General features: G+C 36.8%; 1 protein-coding gene across 1 annotated transcript in view; it reads left to right on the top strand.

Moving 5' to 3' along the window:
• Positions 1-21484, top strand: part of LOC306885840 (receptor-type tyrosine-protein phosphatase U-like) — a gene marked incomplete at its 5' end in the record, with an annotated part of 272816 nt that overhangs the window by 186218 nt on the left and 65114 nt on the right. Inside the window, 5 exons of the mRNA XM_079442620.1 lie at positions 928-1225; positions 9528-9564; positions 16112-16250; positions 17912-17941; positions 18521-18681. Coding sequence (XP_079298746.1) covers positions 928-1225; positions 9528-9564; positions 16112-16250; positions 17912-17941; positions 18521-18681 — 665 coding nt within the window. The remainder of the gene's footprint in view (positions 1-927; positions 1226-9527; positions 9565-16111; positions 16251-17911; positions 17942-18520; positions 18682-21484) is intronic.

Genomic DNA, 21484 nt, shown 5'->3' with positions numbered 1-21484 from the left:
TGCAGGCTCTGAATGGCATCCCACTTGAAGACTTCTATGGATGCTATGAAGAATGGAAAAATCACTGGGAGCATTGTGTACACTCACAAGGGCCATATTTCAAAGGAGGAAGTGATCAATTGTCAAATTTGTCAATAAAAGAAAAAAAAAAATATATATATAGCCTATATATATATGTATATGTATATGTATATATATATATGTTTATGTGTGTGTGTGTGTGTGTGTGTGTGTGTGTGTGTACCAATAAAAGGACTTTAAAATCCATTAAAATGGAAAACTGCTGATATATGTACAACTCCAGCTGTCAGCATTTGAGTTCTGTGCTAAGCTACACAGAAACAAAATTGTTTCCCTGGCAAACTAAATTGCTTCCTCTAGTGTTCTGTCTGGCATTTATTTATTTATGTTTTACATCCCATGATATAAACATCTCATGGTATAATTTAGTTTTGTTTTATTTAGGAAGTCGTGGCCTAATGGTTAGAGAGTCGGACTCGTAATCGAAAGGTTGCGGGTTCGAGTCCCCGGCCGGCAGGGATTGTAGGTGGGGGGAGTGAATGTACAGCGCTCTCTCCACCCTCAATACCACGACTGAGGTGCCCTTGAGCAAGGCACCGAACCCCCAACTGCTCCCCGGGCGCTGCAGCATGGCTGCCCACTGCTCCGGGTTGTGTGTTCACGGTGTGTGTGTGTGTGTGTGTGCATTTGTTCACTACTCACTGCTGTGTGTGTGCACTTGGATGGGTTAAACGCAGAGCACCAATTTCGAGTATGGGTCACCATACTTGACAATACGTCACGACTTTTTTTTTTATTTTTTATTTAGTGATTGTTTCACTAAGAACTTGAAGTCAGTGTTACAGTGAGTGCAAATACAATGTGGTTCAGTTCAGTGTGTAAAGTCTGCTCCATCTTCCTGTACAGTGCCTATCATGTGATTGTGGTGGAGGAGAATGGTTCCAGACAGGTGAGGCGGAGAGAGCTGGGTCGCACAGAGTGCTTCCCTGCTCCCTCCTCCCATGGGGAGAGTCCCGGAGGAGGAACAGGGTCAAGTGGTGCTCCACCTCATTACTACACCGCCGAACTCACGCCCAGCAGCTTGCCTGAGGCTACACCATTCACTGTAGGGGACAACCACACCTACAACGGCTACTGGAATACACCTCTGGATCCCGGCAAGAACTATCTCATCTACTTCCAGGCCTCCAGCAACTTCAGAGGGGTGAGTGCCTAATCACATCTGCCCGATAAACTCTCATATGCACGCCTTGTTAGTACACATTTCTTGGAGAAAGCTTGGGAGGAGAAGCCAATGAAAAATAGCAAATAGATAGAAGTATTACATGAATGTAACTTTTTGATTGATTGATTGTGGTCATTTTGATGCTCAAGAAGAATTGGGAAATAGTTTGGAGAGTTTGGGTTATTCCAAACATACCCATTTCAAAGTGATAGCCATGTAAAATGCATTAAACAGAGGTGTAGTTTATTTCATTCATTCATCCATTCATTTATTCATTCAAAAAAGTGTTAACATGCCTTAAAACTGGGCCAAACAATAATGCAAACCTGTATCCTGAGATAAAGAGAGAAGGCAGCGTCTATTAGGAATATTATCACTGAATAACAAATTGTTGGCCACCCCATCAGATATTATGTATTCAATCATAATATACTTGTCTGAGCTTTGATCTTGAAATCTGCATTGGGGTATCAAAGATATATGCAGTCAATAATACATTTGTGAACCCTTTGAATGTCTTTTTTTTTCTTTGTTGCTTGCGTATAAAATGTTTTCTGATCTAAGGCATAATGAATTAGCTAATAGCAAACTGAATTTGTGGTGTGGGATTTTTATGAGCAGCTGCAGGAAATGTTTTGCTGCTAAATAAGAATCTACTGAACAAATGACTAAATTATGGGGTTCACTTACTTTTTCCAAACTTCATTGTGGATTAATAATGTATTAAATAAATAAAAGTGCAGTAGTGTGTGTCATTAGTTACGTCAGATTTTGTTCATCTATAATTGTAATTCAAATTACGATCAATTCAGAAATACAGAAAAGGGGTGCATAAACTGTTTTCTTTCTTTTTGACTGCACAAATGCTTGAAGTCAGTTTAACTTCCCTTTTACAACCAAAAAATTTAAATAAATAAATAAAAATTGGTAAAATATCCAGTCTACACTTTAAATAAGAACCTGGAGTATATTGCACCTCAACAGAAGCAGTACACTAAAAAAACTATGCTGCTATTATTCTACAATAATAATGAGAAACAGCTATATTCTATTCATGAATATGTTGAAATGACTTTACAGAAGAGGTCCCCAAGCTCTACAACACCTGGTTCATTGAGAGACTTCTTGTGCATCATCACCAGTGTTGGGAAGATTACTTTGGAAATGTAATAGGTTACAGATTACAAGTTACCCTATTAAAGTAATGTAACTGATTACTTTTTGATTACCTTTCTAAATTTCTAATGTTTTCTTATGTCATTTTTAAATCTTTTTAAAACATGTAAACCAGGCAGGGTTAACCTTAGAGTAGTACTCAACACTGTCAGACTTTCGAAATCCTTCATCACTTGTATTAAGATTATAATAATTTAATTTTAAAGCACAGCCACCACAAAATCAGACTTACTTTGAGATCATTCTGAGGTTAAATAAAAACCAAAACAAGAAATAGTTTAATAGCTATGCTAATGTTTTTGAAATAAAATCTTTGCATAGTTATGATAGGAAACACTGGCATCTAACGATAGCTTAGAAAAAAAAGTTAATCATAAAAAGTAAAGCAAATACATTAATCCAAACAGGAAATAAAACATTTACTGAATAAGCATGTGTCCTAAACTCCTGAAACAATGGTGTCTCATATTTTAGGGCAGTCAATGCAACTTATGAAATAAATCAATCAAATCTGTATGTGGGAGATGCAACCCACTGTGTAATTCTTAAACTATTCATTTTAATTTTAATTTAATTTTAATTCATTTTTTTTTTTTAATTCTCAGTAAAATGTAACTGATTACAATTACATTTATTTTGTAATTAAATGATGTAATTCTGTTACACACATCAAGTTTTCCCAACCCTGTCATCACCACTGCTGGTGCCGTTTACCTAAATAACCCTAATAATGATTTTATACCCCAGAGGCATCTTCTCTTCTCCTTGATGTGGATATTGCAGCTTCATCCATCAGGGAATAGCCTTTTGCTGGCATCCTCCCGTTGTTGTTTTTTTTTTTTTTTTGCATTGCCACATCAAGAAGATACCAACTTCCCATGAATTCCCAACAGAAGCCCTATGATGTCTATCAATGGCTGAGGATTCATCAGTTTGTTCAGGGGTGTTCAAACACTGAATGTTTTCTGTTGCTTTACAGGTGATGGAGTCTGTGACAAGTTCTTGACAAGATCCATTTGATCTGAATCATATAAGTGTCATACTCTTTTGGCCATGATTTAAAAGTTGAATAGCTCAGCGTCTTCTTCTTTAGTGGGCTTTCAGAACAGGTCTTATTAAGGTCTATTCGGCTCTTGAACTCTTTGCAAGGCAACACATAATATCCTCATCAGTTCATCAGCTCTTTGAGACCAGACTGATGTTTTTTTCCTGGTATTCTCGTCAGATCATTTTCCATTTAATTTTCTCACTTGAGTCATCAGCACAAGAACCCATCTCAGACATCCCACCTCCCTCAGAATTTCCAAGAGCCTCCCACATATTGATAGCAGCTCCCTGATGCCTGCAAATTATAGAAACCCTCTTTCCTGGTATTTAGATGCATTTCAGTGCAAGTCGTCAACCAAAACATGCATTACCGTTTCCATCTGAAGTGCATCTCCTGTAACCACTTAAAGTGGATATAAAAAGTTAAAATGCCAGTTTTCTGTGATGTAAAAAAAAATGAGACTAAGATAAATAATTTCAGAACATTTTCCTCCTTTAATGTAAACTATAACCTGTACAACTAAATAATAATAAAAAAAAAACTAACTGAAATCTTTTAGGAAAGGTGGAGTAAAAAAAATAGCTAAAATAATGTGGTTGAACACCCTTTAACTAACACGTTGTTGAAGCACCTTTTGATTTTATTACAACACTCAGTCTTTTTGGGTATGAGTCTGTCAGCATGGCACATCTTGACCTTCTTTGCAAAAATGCTCCAAATCTGTCAGATTGCAAGGGCATCTCCTGTGCACAGCCCTCTTCAGATCACCCCACATATTTTCAGTCGGATTCAGGTCTGGGTTCTGGCTGGCCCATTCAAAAACATCAGTTTTCTTTTGGTGAAGCCATTCTTTTGTTGATTTAGATGTGTGCTTTGGGTTGTTATCGTACTGAAAGATGAAGTTCCTCTTCATCTTCAGCTTCTAGCAGAAGGTTTTGTGCCAGTATTGACTGGTATTTGAAACTGTTCATAATTCCCTCCACCTTGACTAAGTCCCCAGTTCCAGCTGGAGAACAGCCCCAAAGCGTGATGCTGCCACCACCATGCCGCACTGTGGGTATGGTGTTCCTTTGGTGTTGTGCAGTGTTGTTTTTGTGCCAAACATACCTTTTAGAATTATGGCCAAGAAGTTCAACCTTGGTTGCATCAGACCATAACAAATTTTCCCACATGCTCTTGGGAGATTTATAATGTGTTTTTGCAAAATTTAGCCAGGCTTGGAGGGTTTTCTTGCCACCCTACCCCATAGCCCAGACATATGAAGAATATGGGAGATTGTTGCCATTTGTACTACAAAGCCAGTACTTGCCAGAAATTCCTGCAGCTCAGCTTTAATGTTGCTGTAGGCCCCTTGGCAGCCTCCCTGACCAGTTTTCTTCTCATCTTTTCATCAATTTTGGAGGGATATCCAGTGCTTGTGTAATATCACTGTTGTGCCATATGTTCGCCACTTGATGATGATTGTCTTCACTGCGTTCCATGATATATCTAATGCCTTGGAAATTATTTTGTACCCTTCTCCTGACTGATACCTTTTAACAATGAGATCCCTCTGATGCTTTGGAAGCTCTCCGCTTCCTGTAAGATGCAACTAAAGCCCTATGAACTGTGAGTTCATATCACACACAGCAGTTCTACATAGTCACGCCTCCTGTCAATCACTCAGCGCATCACTCCTCTTGTCTAAACCACCTCAGGTTTACTCTTGCAGAACGATGAAGAGCACTTACATTCAGGAAGTAACATAAAACGCACGTGATGACAGGCAGGAGAAGATGGCCCTTCTTGGTCTAAGACGTTTTACAAGTCCAGCAGTATCAATTCTTGCTTAAGCTTGCTTAATGCACCAAAACCAGTTCTTCGTTTTCAGTCAACTTTGATGTTGGGTGGAGAGTTGGGAATTAGATGGCAGACAAGTAAACTATATACAGTGATAAATTATGTATACTTATATAATTAATGAGAATAAATAACTACCAGTGAAGATACACTCTGCTTCTGTAGCAACCTTGGGAAGCTATTTAAGGACATGATTCATCTGAGCACAACATAACATCCTATTTACTTCTATTAGGATGCTGCTTATTTAGTTGTTTGATGTATTGAGGTGATACACAGAGATCCAGACTGCAGGACATGAAAGTTCCTCTGCAAGCGCAATAAAGAGAAGCATTTGATCATGAATTGTCATTTTAATGAGGCCTGCGGAGTTGTATTCTGTCGCTTTGTCACGGAAATGACTCTGTAGTGTCCCTGAAGTAAAAAAAAAAAGGGTGAGTTGGGGGTTATAGATTTAGAGAACAAGACAAACACACTCGGTTTGACTCATGTTGGCTGGCTGTCTCATCGCTACAAACAAAACAAAGGTACCGTTGTATCCAATAATGGGATTGCGTTGAAAATCCCTCCTCTAATGGGAAGTAATGAATACATAATAGGCCATAAACAGCAGCATCAGCCACTCAACGCTGTCTGCCACTCGCCACTCAAAGTGAGTTTATTCAGGTGCAAGATGAGTCAAATTCATTCAGGTTTTTGTTTGTCTGACCCACACGCATTTCCATCTTAATCAGCCTAAATAAATCTTTTTAACATGAGCGACGCTGATTGCTCGCCTGTGCTGTTGCTTATTATTTTGACAATTATTTGTGATAATTAGGTGCAGGTTCGCTCTATTAGACTTGTGCTGATTTTAAACAGTAATTACTTTGACTAAAGTGGCTTACTGCAGCTCAGTAGGCATATGCGTCGGGTTTTAAAATAGACAAATGCATTTTAGAATAAAACAGAATTTATTAGTAGGAGAGGCAAGCTTCACTACTGTTGCTCCACACCCTTAATCCCACTAATAAGTTTTAAACTTCACTACATAACTCATCCCGCATTGTTTGCACTGCAGACTTGAGAGGACCTCAAACTATGCAGCAACTTTTGCACTCCACTCCACTTCAGTGAATTATGAATGCAGTGGCATTCATAATTCCTCCTCTTCACATTCCTACGGACACATAAAAGTCAATCAGGTGTGACAGACAGATGCATTTTCACTCTGTATATTGACCATATTGAATTGTGGGAAATTGCTGGGCATTACTACCCTTAACAGCTACTTGTAAAGCAGTGTTGAGCGTGACCTGCATATCATATCGTATATCATCTGACAGCGATTAATTTCAGCGCTGCCCCTCAGTGCCCCACAACCTCGACAGAGGACTGCCGAACACATGTTTTAATGACATGTTAAAATACGGTGGTAAATATGTCACATCTGCCCCGGTGAAAGAGAGGAGAAAGCAACTCGGGACTGATTTTCAATTTAAAAGGCAATTTACAGGCAGTTTGGGTGAGAAAGGTCTCGACTCCAATCTAGGTTGATGAATTTGCATAATTGCCACATAAAGCCACAATTTGCACCTGTAAATCTTAATTTGATAATACGTCTGTGTAGCTCACCCTGTTTGTGTGTGTGTGTGTGTGTGTGTGTGTGTGTGAGAGATGCTTAGGCACTATCATAAGGCCATTAAACCCTTTTTGCTAATTACAATATTGTATATTAATATAAACATGTTGATGACTAATCTATTGAAATCATAGTTACACAAATTATACATTCAGGGCTACAACCGCTTGTCACTGTACAATAGGCCAACTTTGTACCTTATCTAACCCAAGAAGGTGTGTATTCCAAGCTAACAGGAAACATTCTCAGAAATGCTCTGTCAAGATTCTCTCAAAGTTATGAATAAAGTTTGTTCCTCTAATGTTAATTTTTGTTCAGAGTTAAGTTGACTTTAACAGCATTCTCAATATGTTATTTATACATTAATTGATTTTTTTGTAACACTTTAATTTAAGGTTCTTAAAGTCCTTGTTACATGTACTTACTATTATAATAACATTATAATAACAATAAATTACATGCAAGAGTACTAATTAATATTATTCAATACTTAACAAGGACATCTAAAAATTAGGTTTTTTTTTTTTTTAGCTGAATGTTTGCCTACTGTTTTTAAACATTGAAAAGTTACCGCTTGTAAGCACTCACTACTCGTTTCGTAATGTCCAGAGAACTTTCATTACTAGCATTCACATGATGCTTGCAAAACGAAAATAAATGGGATGCTCCCTTCTCTAATTTTTACAAAACCAAAAATATGCGCGTATATACAGTGGTGGCCAAAATTGTTAGAACACCTGACTGATCTGAAAATATTTTCCCTCCAAAACATGATTTAATTTCTTAATTTTCATGAAACATGCAGATGGTTGCTCTGAGCACAACAAATATCAGGTGAAGTGAGTCATACTGTTTTTATCCGCTTTTAACTTTAATATTTGGTATGACCACCTTTAGCAGCAATTACAGCAACACATATCTCTGGCATAGTTTCATTATATTTCCGTAGAACTTCAACACTAATGTTATCCCATTCCTTCTGCAACTCAAGCCAAAGGCTTTCCTTTGAATGTACAATAGATCTGTCCTACGGTGGCCAAGAAGTGCAAAACAAATCACGATTCTGAAAACAAAATAACAATTTAAATAATTGAAATAATTTGTTTTCGTATTTGTCATTGTGTTTTCTTATTGTTATAATGTTTTCTGAATTGTTGTTGTGTTTTCAGAATTGTTATTTTGTTTTTTAGATTTGCATTTGCATTTGTAATTTGTTATTTTGTTTTCAGAATCGTGATTTGTTTTGCACTTCTCGGCCACCGTAGTCCAGTTTATTTTCCAACTCGACCCAAATTTGCTCAATGGGGTTGAGGTCTGGACTTTGAGTGGGCCAGTCCATCATTTTCAATGTTCTAGTAGATTCCTTCCATCACAGATAGTTCCAGCAGTAGTTTGTTTTATGGTTACTGTAATGGCCAATTCAACAAAAACAACTTAAATATGCCAAGTGTTCTAACCATTTTGTCCACCTATAACTGGGCATTTAGAACTAAAAACAGAAACACTTTGTATGTGTTTTGGCGATTCATTTACACAATATCAATTTTGGGGCCTAAAAATGTAAATTTAAAAATAGGTTTCAGAGTGTACATTTTTGAAAATTATACCGTTATCCTCTCTGTGTAAATTATAAAAACGCAAATTTGTGAACATGTTGGCATCATACATATGCCTATTACATGTTCAGTCTAAATGCACTTTAGTGACATCACTACAGGCCTAGCATGCATACTACAGTGTTTCAGCCATTTTCACTGATTCACGTGAACAGGGATCTGTATGTGAAACTTAAAAAAAAAATGCAAATAAATAACTTTCCTGTTTTGTGGTACATCATTGTCGTCGAAACAGACCCTTAAAACATATTGTATGTTACAGCTATTGTTAGTATGTTACTAGAGTCAAATAGTAAAATACAGTATATGTACCCTTAAAGAGGTCATCGGATGCCCATTTTCCACAAGTTGATATGATTGTTTAGGGTCTTAATGAAAAGTCCATAACCTACATTGGTTAAAATTTCTCAATGGTAGTGTAAACAACACCCTTTTGACCCTTGCCATTTCAGTGCATTTCCCTTTAAATGCTAATGAGCTCTGTTGACCCCGCCCCTCTCCCTCCATTGGGAGACACGCATTCTCTGAGAGACTGTAAACTTTAGCCGCATTCATCGTGAAACTTGCTAACTAGCACATTATTTGGAAAGGAGATTTGCAAAATTAATAAAAAATTAAAATAAATAAAAATTAAAAATATATATATATTCACTTATACTCACTCCTTCTATATACGCATTTAGGTAGAACATTTAGATGTTGCTGATTATGTAAAGCATTCAAAATATGCCACTTCTGATGTTTTATTCATTTTGGATGTAGACTTAGCAGACAACATATGTCGACTTTAGACAGTATAACAGCTCGTGTCTAGCTGATGTTCTCATTCGTTTTGCTAGTACATGTCATCAAAGGCATTTCTATTTAATTCTGGCTGCCCGTGAGATTTCTAGTTAGATATTCACATAAATCACACACACGCTATGCTCTCACCCTCAGATAGCCCTGATAACTTGTATTCATTCTTTGTTTTATCCTCAGGAGACACGGATCAACTGCATTCGGATCGCTCGTAAAGGTAATTCATTCTTTATCTGCACTGTTTACACGCTTGAGGGCATGTCTCATTGACAGCGCCTATACATCAATGCTAACCAAATGTCCCTGCTGCGGACTCACTCACACTTTGCCAAGAGATGAATGCATATCTGTTACTTTAATGTGGCTCTTTCTCAAAACACCAGTGGTGATAGTTGGGCACAATCCACCTAGTATTATAATTCAAATATTACACAATCTCATTCAAGTTTGGATTAGTGAGCCAACATAATAGAAACTGACTGACAAACAAAAATAGATAAACAGATAAAGCCAAAAAGAAGTTGGAGGAAACAGACTAAAGAACATGGGCTTTATCATAAAAAAAATAGTTCTCAGACATTTTAAAGCATCAGAGATTCACTGTAAACCAATGAATACACAGGCAGCGATTGCTTTGAAATGTACCTCCAGAAACTGATTTCAAACAGACTTCTGACACAGCATGATGGTCTAATGAAGTCAATCAGCCACAAAACTTTTTTTTTTTTTTTTAGCTCAGGTGTCAAGAATCTTATTCACAAAATAGTGGCATATCATTAACACACTCACACACACAGAAGCATACATATGCACTGAAATGTTATCACCACTTTCCTTTTTGCAACTAAAAAGCTGTGACATTTCTTAGTAGCAAGGTGGTAATGTTGCTGTTCTTACAGCAGTTAACTTGAAGCAGCTTTGCTATTAGACAGATGCTACTTCTGAACACACACACACACACACACACTGTCTGAGTCTTGAATACCTGCACATCAGTGACTATATCCTCCATTACTAGCTTTAAAATCACTTTTCAACTTATGAGATACTTAAGAAATTAGTTACACTTTATTTTATGGTGTTGTTGTTGCAGAGTAATTATATATTTAAGAACTGAGTAATATTAATGAACAACTTGTATTTACTATAAAGGGGTTGGCGCAGGGTTTGGTTTAGGATTATTGCATGTAATTATGCATAATTGACTGTTGTTGTTGTTATTAGTATAGTAGGTACGTGTAATGTGTAACAAGGTCACTGTAAAATAAAGTGTTACTGAAATTAGTTCTACACAAAATAATATTTTAACAACAAAACCCTGAGAAATGTTTTGACATATAACACCTGAACAATGTCTTGAGCTGTGGTAATTATGGTATAAGCAGAATAATTAATGATGGGCTATTGAATTATTGTAAAACAGTGCAAAACCGAATGCATTCAGTGGCCATACACTTCCCATAATCAATATTGATAATCAGCATTTCCCAGCATGTTCCTATTTATTCAAATTTGTATTAACTGAAAGCATTCTGAAACTGAAATCTGTGAATGATGCACGCCATGCTGCTTTCAGATGTGGCTAATGTGAAAGCTTAGAAAGCCACCTCAGTAACACTTTCTACAAAACCTTTATTTAAAATGTATTATAAAGGTATTCTTAATGCATTATAATGCATGCATAATGGCTTATAAACAGGGGTGCACATACGTTTTTCAGCCTGTTAAGTTTAAGAGCACCTGGAGATTTGGTTTGGTCCTCATACATAGTGTGACCCATTAAATATATCTTAAAATTAAAAAAAAAAAATATATATATAATAATAATAAATGATAACAATATTATTGCACTTTTTTGTAATAATAGCCAAATAATAATACTATATACAGTGTGATAATACTATAAAAATGTAAATAAAAGGGGTATTAAATAATAATAAAAACAATTATTTTATAGTATTATTTAAAAAAATAAATACATAAATAATAAAATACTACTACTACTACTAATAATAATAATAAAAATCTCATGAATAATCATAACAACAATACTAAATACTAAGCTATTTGTAGTTATACATATTAAGACTGTATGATTTACAATGGACACACAATGGACATCATTTTATCCACTTAGGTTATAATGGATTATATATCTCATATTTTTGTATCTTTTACTTTCATCTCGACATTGTTTACTTAAGATCTGCACAGTATCGTACTACATCCGTGACAGCAAAGTGGCAAATCAAAGTCTTCTTTCAAACATCAACAAAGCTTTCTAATATTTGCTTTGAACATTTTTACCAGAAAAAGGCAAGTATTATTACTGTTGTTAAGATTATTCATGATATGCTACAGCATATTATAGGATTGCTTATAAGGCATTATGCATGCATTATAATGCATAACGAATGCAAGCTTCATGGGAAATGTTACTGAAACCTCATTTTGAGTAAGCTTTGCAAGTGTGCATGTGATGCACAAATGTTTTGTAGGAAGGCTTTGAAAGTCTTGAAAGAACCTCTTAATGCTATTCGAGAAAAAAAACAGGAACATGTATCTCAAAATGCTATGGAGTAAAAATAAGAGTTTTTAATAAGTTTTTGTTCAAAGCTAGCGGTTGAGTGAGTGGCTATTTTATGAAAGCAATAATTACTTCATTATTTCAATAATTAGCTTGCAAGTTCATCTTTAGAAAGCGATTAAAGAATTGAAGTACATGCTGCAAAAAGTTTTAACCGTTGTATTCTATTATTTAGGAATTTATTTCATCAATGATATTGTAATTAATGTCCCTACAGCAGATGGCATAATGATGCACTTCCATCCCTTTGATTTTTCAAATGGCAATTTCTGCTTTTAGAAGCACCGCAGGGGCTTAAATTAATCGAGAGAGAGATTTCATGCTGTTCTCTGGAGCTGTTTGGAAATTGACTGCATTCGCAGAGAGAGAAAATGGAGATGCAGAGAGCCACAAAACTGGAGGAACACTTTCAAAATGGCTGCCAGTTTCAGTTCGTGACTCTCTTGGTCAAGTTTGCGATCAGTAGGTGCAGCCGTGATCAATGGACTCTCGAATGCTGGGCTCACTGAAATGTTGCCAGATTGTGTATTTGCAGACTGTTTCTTTCTGAACTGGATTGAATAACAAAATAAATAAATAAATAACTGATGCTCTTGCCAAACCTGTTTGGAACGAGACATCTAAATCGTCGGTTGTTTTTCAGAGTGGGCAAACTTTCTAAAATGTGTTGAATTTAAGACACTAGATTGTCAGCACTGCATGTTCCAGCCTGTTCCCATATCATTTTTTTAGTTGAAATCTGTGCTGTTTTCAAGGAACAGGAAGCCCGTATGGCATCATAATATTTGGGAAAGGAGACAAAGTTGGCTGTAAAAACTTGGTTTTAAAATTTCCCCCAGTATTCTCAGCTTTGGGAGCTGGACCTTTGGTAATCTAACAAGAAACGGACACCCGTGCATCACTGACTTGACCCCAATTTGCCAGAGACCTGGTCTGCTCTCGCTCCAAGGGCACCCCGGGTTGAGCTTCTTCCCCTGTGGCTCGTTCATGTGCTGTTTGATGCTGATAAACCGTTTCTTCATCTCCCTCCAACCGCTGCGATACCTTCAGCAGATTAACATGCAGTTGTGCGTTACCTGGCCTCTGTTCTAATCTTCTAACGCTCATCTGCTGCTTGAGATAATGTGCTGTGCTGGAGTATTAGGGCTTTGACTGGGCAAATTATATCTCAGTATTTTCAGTGTTTTAATGATATTCAAATATATCTCTGGATGTTAATTTATTTGTTGAGAACTTGCTTAAAGGGGTCATATGACGTTGCTAAAAATAAAATGATTTTGTGTATTTGGTGTAATGCAATGGGCCTCATTTACGAAACGATTGTACGACTGAAATTTGGGCGCACGGTCGTTTCTATGCAAAACTTGGAATTTCTCAATATGGGCGCGAGCGGTGGCTACGATCAAATCTCACGTCAGGTCTGAGCTTGTGTACTTAAGTTTTTGAGTTAGCCTGAACTTGCGTGCAGCATAGAGCATTTCGGAGAGTTGTGTAATGACAGCATTTTGTTCATTTAGATTATTTTCCTAAACCGACAAACAAAGCTTTTCTTTTTTTTTCTTCTTTTTTTTTCCTTTCAGGGCTTTAGCTATATGCGCAAATAGCAGCATGAATAGACCATGAGGAATCACACATCGTCACACATGAGGAAATACAACAATACTACAGCAAGAATAAAAATCACGCCCTCTTTCTTTGCGTATAAATTTGGGCTGTGCTATGCAAATCTTCCCACACAGTGACATAGACATGTGGGGGCGTGTTTAAATGAGCCGTTTTAGGAGGGCGTAGACAAGTCTTAACTTTTATAAAGAATATCTCTCTGAGTTTGAGTTTTTAGTCTTTGAAACTTTAGGGAACTCATCTATGCACGAACAGCTTGGAACATTTCAGCTCTTGTTACCAAGCAGATGAACTACCATTCATGAGTTTGGGTAGATTTTACTTTTTTTTTTTTTTCTTGAAAGAAGTCTTTTCTGCTCGCCAAGACTGCATTTATTTGATCAAAAATACAGTGACAACAGCAATGAAAAATGATTACAATTTAAAATAACTCTTGTATCATTACTACAGTCTATAGTTTCACACAATTCTTCAGAAATCATTCTAATATGCTGATAAGCTGCTCAAGAAACATTTTTATTAATATTGAAAACATCAATATTAATATGTTAATATTTTTTGTGAAAACCACAACACATTTAATAAATTCAATGTTCAAAAGAGCAGCATTTATATTGTTTACTGTCACTTGTGATCAATTTAATGCATCCTTGCCAAATAAAAGTAAGTTATTTCAATAAACAAGCAAACTATCAAACTAACTAGCTAACTAACTAACTTATTGTCTACAAACCTTGGAACAGTAGTGTATAAAAATATACAGTAAAATGTAGTTAACATAATCAAGACACTATGAATACACCGTAGTAAATAACAGTATGTATTTACTTATATTTTTTGTAAACCATTTTAAAATGGAAAAGACCACGTAGGACCACTGTCAGACTTGTACATTGTCTAAAGAAAACATAATAATAATTATGTTTTTGATATTTCACACAGCCCTAAATAGCAGAATTAAATTCTTATTTGTGTAGTCTTACTGTAACATCAATATTTTGCTAAATGCTGAATTTTGTTATGAAACTTTAGATGGCGCAGGCTGATGGGTCTTTAACACAAACTGATGATATTCACAGTGTTAAACTTGGCACAGGCTGATTCATTCATGTTGCATACACAGCCAATGAGCTTTCTGCTGTATATTTAAATGGCATTCGCTAGAGCATTTCGTAGCACGCTTCCAGAGTTCCTCTGAAACCCTCCACCTCCCCAGCTCCACCTGTATAGATCTGCTATGGGTTATTAAACATGCTATTTGTGCAGCAGCAGTATGTCTTAAACATACCTGCAAACTCATCAGAGAAAAAAAGGTGACAGTGTTTGGGGGGGGGTGCAGAATGGGCGACGCCGACACTGTGAACGCATTAGCCTTGCACGTTCGCCAGATTCTAAATAGACATTGTTTACAAGTAATGCGCCGCATTCAATGCAACAAGACGTCAAATTGCTTTGTTACACTGTATTACTCTCGCATCAGCTGTTGTCTAAACAGTCACATCTACCCACATCAACACATCAAAAACGCTTTAAAAGTAGGGCTACATCCAGCTGACTTGAATGACTGCTGCGCACACGACAACCTCCATAACGTGTCGTTAATCAGGGTAGCTCAGAATTGGAGTAGTAGCCAGAACTCAGGGCAGAGCACCTGGCTTAAGTTAGGGGCTAATGATAAGGTTGCAACCTAAGTTGGCTATCTGAAATACTATATACTTACGTAGCATGCTAAATGGTTAACTTTAGTTAGCAAGACGGTCAGACAATGCAGGAATTAACATTACAACTAGCTAACAATGTTAGATGGCTAGAAAATTTGCGGAAATTCCAGCATTGGGATCCGCTTGTATTGCTTGCTATTAAGCATTTTGCTCGAAGCATAGGCTAACTGTATGAAAAAAAACGCTAACTTAGCTGACGTTATTTGACTTAAGCAAACAAATATCTGTTGTTTAGCTCCAAAAAAACTGATTTACCTTGAATTCAATTTCCATCAGAGTTTCCACATTAGGTCAGGTGTCTCTTGAAAGGCGCGAACACAGATGGCAGTGTGTTTCAAGATCCTGAACCAAGCGCTGAGATTCCGATTGGTCCAGAAAAAATGTAATTTATAAGAATTGTCCAATAATGGCCTACATGGCACGCAAGCCCACCCCCATCTCCCTCTCTTCACAGGCGCGAGCTCAGTAGAGATTCCGATCGGCCCAGATGTCAATTAACGCAAGACATAATCCCCCCCCCCCCCCCCCCCCCCCCAAAAAAAAAAAAAAACTCTCCGGTTCTACACGATTCACGTGAATGACCCAATTGACAATAAAAGTGGCGATTGTCGCCGAAAAGCGACAAGTTTGCAGGTATGCTTAAATGTTTACAGCACCGCATGCATTGGCAGTAGAAAGTTCCTGTTCTTGCTTTGCAGCAGATCTATTCCACAAAGACCAAATGCATTAACATTGTAATATCGTTACCATGCTAAAATCATGATATAAATTATATGAATTCATTGGCCTTTCTCTCACTTCCATTTATTTACTCTTTGTTTTTCTCCTCTCAGAGGCCTGTAAGGACCATAAGCGAGCTCTGGAGGTTTCCCAGCATACCGAGGACATGGGTCTGATCCTGGGGGCCTGTGCTGGGGGGCTGGTTGTTCTCATCCTCCTGTTGGGAGCCATCGCGGTTATTGTGAAGAAAGGGTGAGCATGTGTGCGCTCAGATCCAATTAAAATCAAATCCAATTCTAGATGTTCTTCACAGCGTCACATCACACCAACAACAGCGGCGGCCAGAAACAGTAATAAACCGGTGCACAAAATGCTTTAACACAGCTTCAAAGGTTTAACTGATTCAATTAGAGCCGGCTCCCAACTCACAGCTGAAATATTGCTCAGACATGACAAATTCTAACAGAATCTTCTGTTTCGCTTTGGGAACAGCGAGGGCGGGTACATTAAGTACCTCAGAACTGCATTATTCACTATTATTACGTAGCTCTCTGGAATACTTCAATGTGATTGGTCAAATGCTGTATTCTGCTGTTGCGTAGTAATAAATGCAATAATGTAGAGTCATTAAAGTGAACGATTTTCTACCAAAAATCTGTCATAATTTAAATTAGCATGGTCATTTTCAAATTGTTTCTGACATTTATGAAGAAAAGTGACCCCTTTATATGTGACAAGCTTACATGAGTCCAAAGCATGAAAATTTAGCTAACAAATAAAAAATAGAAGACAGCTTATTAAGCATATCATACATTTATTTATTTATTTATGTATTCATTCATTCTTTCATTCATTCATTCATTCATTCATTTATCTCTTGTAAAGTTGAATCATTTTGTGACACATTTACAAATCAGTGAGTGCTAAAATATGCCATTCAAACTGTTGATATCAAACTGAAATCTTTTTCAAAATAAATTTGAAACCTCTCGTTTTGAAAGTTATGGTTTTTCTGAGGGATCTGCAGAGTAGCTGGTGCTACACACAGACAGAAACAGCGCAATATTTGACATAAACCTCTATTGTACTCATTTATCATCTGTGCGACCTTAGAAAGTTCTAGAAGTTCAGACGTTTTGTGTTCTGAAACTTAAAATGTTTTCATAATACGTGATTTTTAACACATCAATTAAAATTTAATTTGTCATCATGTGACCAAGGAGAAACAGCAAGCGCATGCTAAAATAAAGGTACAGTCACATAAATAATTGCTTTGCAAAATTTGCATAGAGAGATATTTTATAAAACCATGTTTTATAAGCTTGTTTTTAAAGTGACTTGTGTGAGTGATGTTTTGTGCATCGCTGCAATATTGTTGCTTTTGTGTTTTAAAGACATTGTAATGTGTCAAAACGAAGAGTCTATAAGCAATAACTAAGTTCTAAAGAGGCCAACACAATTACCTCATGTAGTTAACGAATATGAAACTCAAAAATAAACAATTGTTTATTTAGATTCAGATAAATTGTGACTACCTGCTACAGTAGATTACCAGCAAATTATATGAGAGAGTTGTAGTAAAGCCAAGTAGTGAAGCCAGTTGGGAACCAGTGTGCTTTCATATGTGTCATAATCAGGCATGAAGCTAAAGACCGATGTTTATCTCAGCATCTTAGAGTAATTAGCATGGTAACTTGCCTGATAACTTGCAGATTAAACACTAGAGCATGATTCTAGCAAAAGCACAGGTCAGTGGATCAGATCCCAGAGAATGCATGCACTTAAACATGTAAAGCTTGAATTCAGTGTAAGTTGCTTTAAATAAAAGTATTTGCCAAGTGCGTAGATGTAAATGTACTAGAAGAAAGGCTAACCTACATGTTTTTTTTTCTGTCTCTCTTCATGCTCTCCAGAAGGGACATCTATTCGTACCCTTACTACCCGTAAGTCATTCCCTCATCAGATTCCATTCTTTTCTCATCAGCTGCTGTTGTTTAGCTTTGATTTATTGGAGATTAGCCAAATTTTCAATGTTTGGTTTTTTTTTTTTTACCGTCATTTCTATTGCTGTCTTACTTTCTTTGTCTCTTTGCTGTCAATATCTCCCCTGTTTTTAATGTAGTGCTGTTATATAGTAATGCATGTGTTGTTGATCAAGATATGTGGCTTGAGGACAGGTGTGTTATTGCTTTTAAATAAATGGATACAATTCCCCTAGCCTTACATTGGAGGCGCGACCACTGTCACATCTAGAAATAGAGATGAACATGACTTTTGACCAGTTAGCAACCACCCTAGCAACCGCACGGGTACATGCTACAACCACCATTTAGCACTGACCTGGCTAAGTCCCACCTACATTTTCTCTACATTTAAAGCTGCAGATCCTATTACTGCAGATGGCATATTTCTCACAATCCTCTTCTATTATTAATCCTTTCCACCCATGTTTTAATATATTTTCTCTCTTCTTTTACAGTCCTTGCAGTCTCTCTTCATTTGTTATCTTTCATACTCTGCAGCAGGAAGAAGGTGAACATAAACAAGGCGGTGATGACGTATCGCCAGGAGAAGACGCGTAAGCTGGGCTCACTGGACTGCAGTACGACAGAGCACAGTACACTGCAACAGGACAATCGCACCGCGCACACCTTCATGGACTCACATAACTGCACTGCTAGAAGTGAGTACACAGACACACCAAAACACACACACACAGTGGAAAGAGTTGCTACTTACACGTACAAACTTTAATCTTCAAATGATGGGAATGGGAAATGAGCATAGTCTACTTCAATATGAGTAATCAGGCTCAGTTACAGAAAACTATGTAATCGATCGATCAATCAATCAATCAATCAGTAAAAAGTGTCAAGGCCTGTTTTTGATAATTTAAACCCTCCACCTCCCCCAGTTCCACATGTCTAGATCTACAGAATTGTAAATAATCCAGTGCCAGTAACCGTTGACACTTCAGCGTAGTAGGTGATGGTATTGCACCTTATTGCTGCCTCCCATAACATATGAAAGAAAATATGAAGATAAGTCTATGTTACGGAAGTTCTAAGCGGCCATGCATTATTATAATTTTTCTGTCTTGTTTTCTCGTGATCACGACTTAATTTTCTCGTGATCTCGACATAACGAAAGTTGTTTTGTCGTTATCACGACTTAATTTTCTCGTGATCTCGACATAACGAAAGTTGTTTTGTCGTTATCACGACTTAATTTTCTTGTGATCTCGACATAACGAAAGTTGTTTTGTCGTTATCACGACTTAATTTTCTTGTGATCTCGACATAACGAAAGTTGTTTTGTCGTTATCACGACTTAATTTTCTCGTGATCTCGACATAAAGTTGTTTTGTGGTTATCTGGACATAACGAAAGTTGTTTTGTCGTTATCACGACTTAATTTTCTCGTGATCTCGACATAACGAAAGTTGTTTTGTCGTTATCACGACTTAATTTTCTCGTGATCTCGACATAACGAAAGTTGTTTTGTCGTTATCACGACTTAATTTTCTTGTGATCTCGACATAACGAAAGTTGTTTTGTCGTTATCACGACTTAATTTTCTTGTGATCTCGACATAACGAAAGTTGTTTTGTCGTTATCACGACTTAATTTTCTTGTGATCTCGACATAACGAAAGTTGTTTTGTCGTTATCACGACTTAATTTTCTTGTGATCTCGACATAACGAAAGTTGTTTTGTCGTTATCACGACTTAATTTTCTTGTGATCTCGACATAACGAAAGTTGTTTTGTCGTTATCACGAATTAATTTTCTCGTGATCTCGACATAACGAAAGTTGTTTTGTCGTTATCACGACTTAATTTTCTCATGATCTCGACATAACGAAAGTTGTTTTGTCGTTATCACGACTTAATTTTCTCGTGATCTCGACATAACGAAAGTTGTTTTGTGGTTATCTGGACATAACGAAAGTTGTTTTGTCGTTATCACGACTTAATTTTCTTGTGATCTCGACATAACGAAAGTTGTTTTGTCGTTATCACAACTTAATTTTCTTGTGATCTCGACATAACGAAAGTTGTTTTGTCGTTATCACGACTTAATTTTCTTGTGATCTCGACATAACGAAAGTTGTTTTGTCGTTATCACGACTTAATTTTCTTGTGATCTCGACATAACGAAAGTTGTTTTGTCGTTATCACGACTTAATTTTCTTGTGATCTCGACATAACGAAAGTTGTTTTGTCGTTATCACGAATTAATTTTCTCGTGATCTCGACATAACGAAAGTTGTTTTGTCGTTATCACGACTTAATTTTCTCGTGATCTCGACATAACGAAAGTTGTTTTGTCGTTATCACGACTTAATTTTCTCGTGATCTCGACATAACGAAAGTTGTTTTGTCGTTATCACAACTTAATTTTCTCGTGATCTCGACATAACGAAAGTTGTTTTGTCGTTATCATGACTTAATTTTCTCGTGATCTCGACATAACGAAAGTTGTTTTGTCGTTATCACGACTTAATTTTCTTGTGATCTCGACATAACGAAAGTTGTTTTGTCGTTATCACGAATTAATTTTCTCGTGATCTCGACATAACGAAAGTTGTTTTGTAGTTATCACGACTTAATTTTCTCGTGATCTCGACATAACGAAAGTTGTTTTGTGGTTATCTGGACATAACGAAAGTTGTTGATCTCAACCTAAAAACCGTTTTCTCACGACGTAATTGTAGCTATCGTGAGAAAATCAGGGTCGCTATATTGTCTTCGACGATAAAGTTGCAGACCCGACAGCCTCCTTCTCAAGTGTCGAACACTTATGTGTAAGTCGTCAATCACTGACAGACACAGAGCTAAAATGTCCGAGTATGAATATGCATGACAAGTATTCTATCATGGATCAATGTAGTCGGTCACACACACAACACCTTCAATATTTGGGATGGTACTTATACCATATTTTTATTTTTATTATTTCAGTTTGAGTGAGTCCCTGATCAAAGTAAAAGCGAATACGATCATCCATGATGCTGCGATGATGCTGCTTCTATAGCATTTTCTCATGCCGAATACACAGAGAAAATTAATTCGTGATAACGACAAAACAACTTTCGTTATGTCGAGATCACGAGAAAATTAAGTTGTGATAACGACAAAACTTAACTTTCGAAAACAAGACAGAAAAATTATAATAATGCATGGCCGCTTAGAACTTACGTACTATGTAGTACTGTCACACAAAAAGTTTATGAAAGTGAGAAAATTTAACCGTACTTTAAAAAAGTTTTCTCAGCAGTGTTTTTTGTTTGTCAGACACCCTAGTCTGTAGGAAGAGCCAATCAACAGCAGGCTACATTCTTTTTTTTTTTTAACACGTATGTTAAGGTTACCTTGGATAGTTATGGTTACGCATGGCTAACTTTTCCTCTGCCTCCTTAAACTGTTTTTTTGACACTCATTTGAGTGTGATTCATTGACCGAAAAAGAGAAAGCACAGAATAAA

The sequence above is a fragment of the Barbus barbus genome, assembly GCF_936440315.1.
Source record: "Barbus barbus genome assembly, chromosome: 19".
NCBI lineage: Eukaryota > Metazoa > Chordata > Actinopteri > Cypriniformes > Cyprinidae > Barbus > Barbus barbus.
This window is presented reverse-complemented; position numbering and strand designations above follow the sequence as displayed.